At 30.6% G+C, this 2500-nt stretch overlaps 1 protein-coding gene across 1 annotated transcript in view; it reads left to right on the top strand.

Moving 5' to 3' along the window:
* The window catches only part of LOC119575113 (UV-stimulated scaffold protein A-like), a 5445-nt gene that overhangs the window by 1014 nt on the left and 1931 nt on the right, over positions 1-2500 (top strand). The window contains exon 2 of the mRNA XM_037922534.1: positions 1945-2500. This exon is cut by the window's right edge and continues 1931 nt beyond it. Within this exon, the coding sequence (XP_037778462.1) occupies positions 1963-2500 (538 nt within the window). The 5' untranslated portion in view covers positions 1945-1962. The remainder of the gene's footprint in view (positions 1-1944) is intronic.

Here is a 2500-nt window from a genome sequence, read left to right as displayed (position 1 = left end):
TTCCTGTAACATATCTGTAACAGATGTTATATGTGTTCTTCATCGCTGATAACTTATCTTTATGTGATGCTGTTGTGATCATTTATCAAAATACTTCATCCATGAGGTTTTATGTAGGTTAAATACAGAAAGTCCCCAGCCAGTAAACTGCATTTGAATGACTGTCACTTAATTTGGGGAAATATTTCCTCACTTCAGAATACTAAAGTTGCAGTAAAGTGCACAATGTGTAAAAGTGAGAGCCAAGGCAAGTGATTACTTTTTTTTTGTTTTGTCTTAGGTAACAGGTAACTTCAGTTGCCAAGTACACATGAATAATTGCCCTTCAAAATATTTAGTGCTCATGGCTCCTGGTTTTTGTCTTTCACGAACAAGGTATTTCAAGTGCATACAAAATATAGTTGGCACACAATGAAAAGTCCCTTATACCCAAGATGATCTGGTGATCCCTTCTAAACTGTGATTCCTGTTTTGTATAATTACTGTATCAGTTACTACATTATGCCCTATACGCACCATTTAATCTTAGAATTTGCCCTAATAACATTTGTGGCATAAAACTGCCCCCAGGAAGCACTGCTTGCTTAGTGCCCCCATACTCAGCTATAACCCCTACTACCCATTTATAGATACTTACTTATTCCTCAAAAATACATAGTTCTCCTATAATGTATGAGTAATGATATAATTTCACAAATGACAACAGACTGTTAGTTCTTATCTCTTAGGCACCATTGCAGTTCAGGTTATTACTGGTTTTTAAGCAGTGAGTGGCTTTTGTTAAAGATTCACATGGAAAACACATACACGAACCTACTTATTTCATATTATGACAGAGAGCAACATACTTTCATGTACGCTTATATGTATAAAGTTTGCATATCAATATTATTATTATTACTATTATTATGTTATCATCATCATTATTATTATTATTATTATTATTATTATTATTATTATTATTTATATTATCATTATTATAATTATTATTATTTATATTATTATTACTGTTATTATTATTTATATTATTATTATTGTTATTATTATTATTATCATTATTATTATTATTATCGTTATTGCTATTACTATTATTATTGTTATTACTATTATTATTACTATTATTGTTGTAATAATAATGATAATAATAATGTTAATATTAATTATCATTATCATTATTATTATTATTTTTTTTTTTTTTTTTTTTTTTTTATTACTGTTATTACTATTATTACTGTTATTACTGTTATTATTATTATTATTAATATTGCTGTTATTATTATTACTATTGTTGTTGTTTGAGTAGTTTAGTAATTGTTATTATTATTATAACTGTTTTGAGTTATTACTATTTTATGATTATGATGATTTTTCAAAATTATAATTGCTTTTGTTCATTATAACTGATACCACTTCTGCTTTCTAACAAAATGGTAACAAAGTATAAAAAATTTAAGTTAGTAATAGTATACAATAAACATTGCCAATTATTAGTCATAATAGTGATATGAATCCTTACTTATAGTGAGGCTTGTTTTTTGTTTATTTGTGTGTGTGTGTGTGTGTGTGTGTGTGTGTGTGTGTGTGTGTGTGTGTGTGTGTGTGTGTGTGTGTGTGTGTGTGTGTGTGTGTGTGTGTGTGTGTATGTATGTGTGTGTGTGTGTTTATGTATGTAGGAGGGGTACATGTATGCAAGGCTGCATGTGTATGTGTGCATACATGTGACTTTATTAATTTTACTAATAGGAATTACTGCCATTTTTTATGTTTGAATAAGTTTATTTTACTAAGAACATTAAATACATCAAATACTTCTATTGCATTATTATTCATTACATAGTTAATTTATACATTGTAGTTTTTAATAATTTAATATGGTTGAATGGCTATTCAGAATTTTTATGTGCATAAATTTCATCATGTAACTAATAATGTTTTTTCCAACAGATTTCCCTGCATCTGAAAATGTTTCCCGAGAGGGATGCAGATCAGCATGCATATCAGCTGAGGAAGTCTGTCGAAGATTTAACAACTTCTGGCAAAGACAAGTTGGATGAGGAGACTTTCAAGAAGGTGAAGAAGATATGCAAAAAATCTGACTTTTATGTCATAGAGTTATACAAACTGCTTTGCAAACATTTGAAGAAGAATCATGCAGAGATACGATACAGTGCCTTCCAGATTTGTGATGAGATCTTCAGAAGATCTCACTGTTTTCGGGAACTGCTGCTGAAGGACTTCAAGATATTTGCCGAGCTGACACTTGGCCTCGATCCCAAAAAACCATTGCCAAAGCCAAAAGCTGTAGCACAGAAGCTCAAACAAAAATGCGTTGAGACCATTCAGCAGTGGTATGATTCCTACTCTCATGGTTATAAGACCTTAAAATTAGGCTATGTATATTTGCGAGACTGTAAAAAGGTGGATTTCGCTGAACTCACAGCCAGATCAGAGAGTGAGCGCCAAGCAGCAGAAGAAGAAAGAAGGAGATTGGAGGAAGTAA

The sequence above is a fragment of the Penaeus monodon genome, chromosome 7 (assembly GCF_015228065.2).
Source record: "Penaeus monodon isolate SGIC_2016 chromosome 7, NSTDA_Pmon_1, whole genome shotgun sequence".
In the NCBI taxonomy this organism is placed as follows: Eukaryota; Metazoa; Arthropoda; class Malacostraca; order Decapoda; family Penaeidae; genus Penaeus; species Penaeus monodon.
This window is presented reverse-complemented; position numbering and strand designations above follow the sequence as displayed.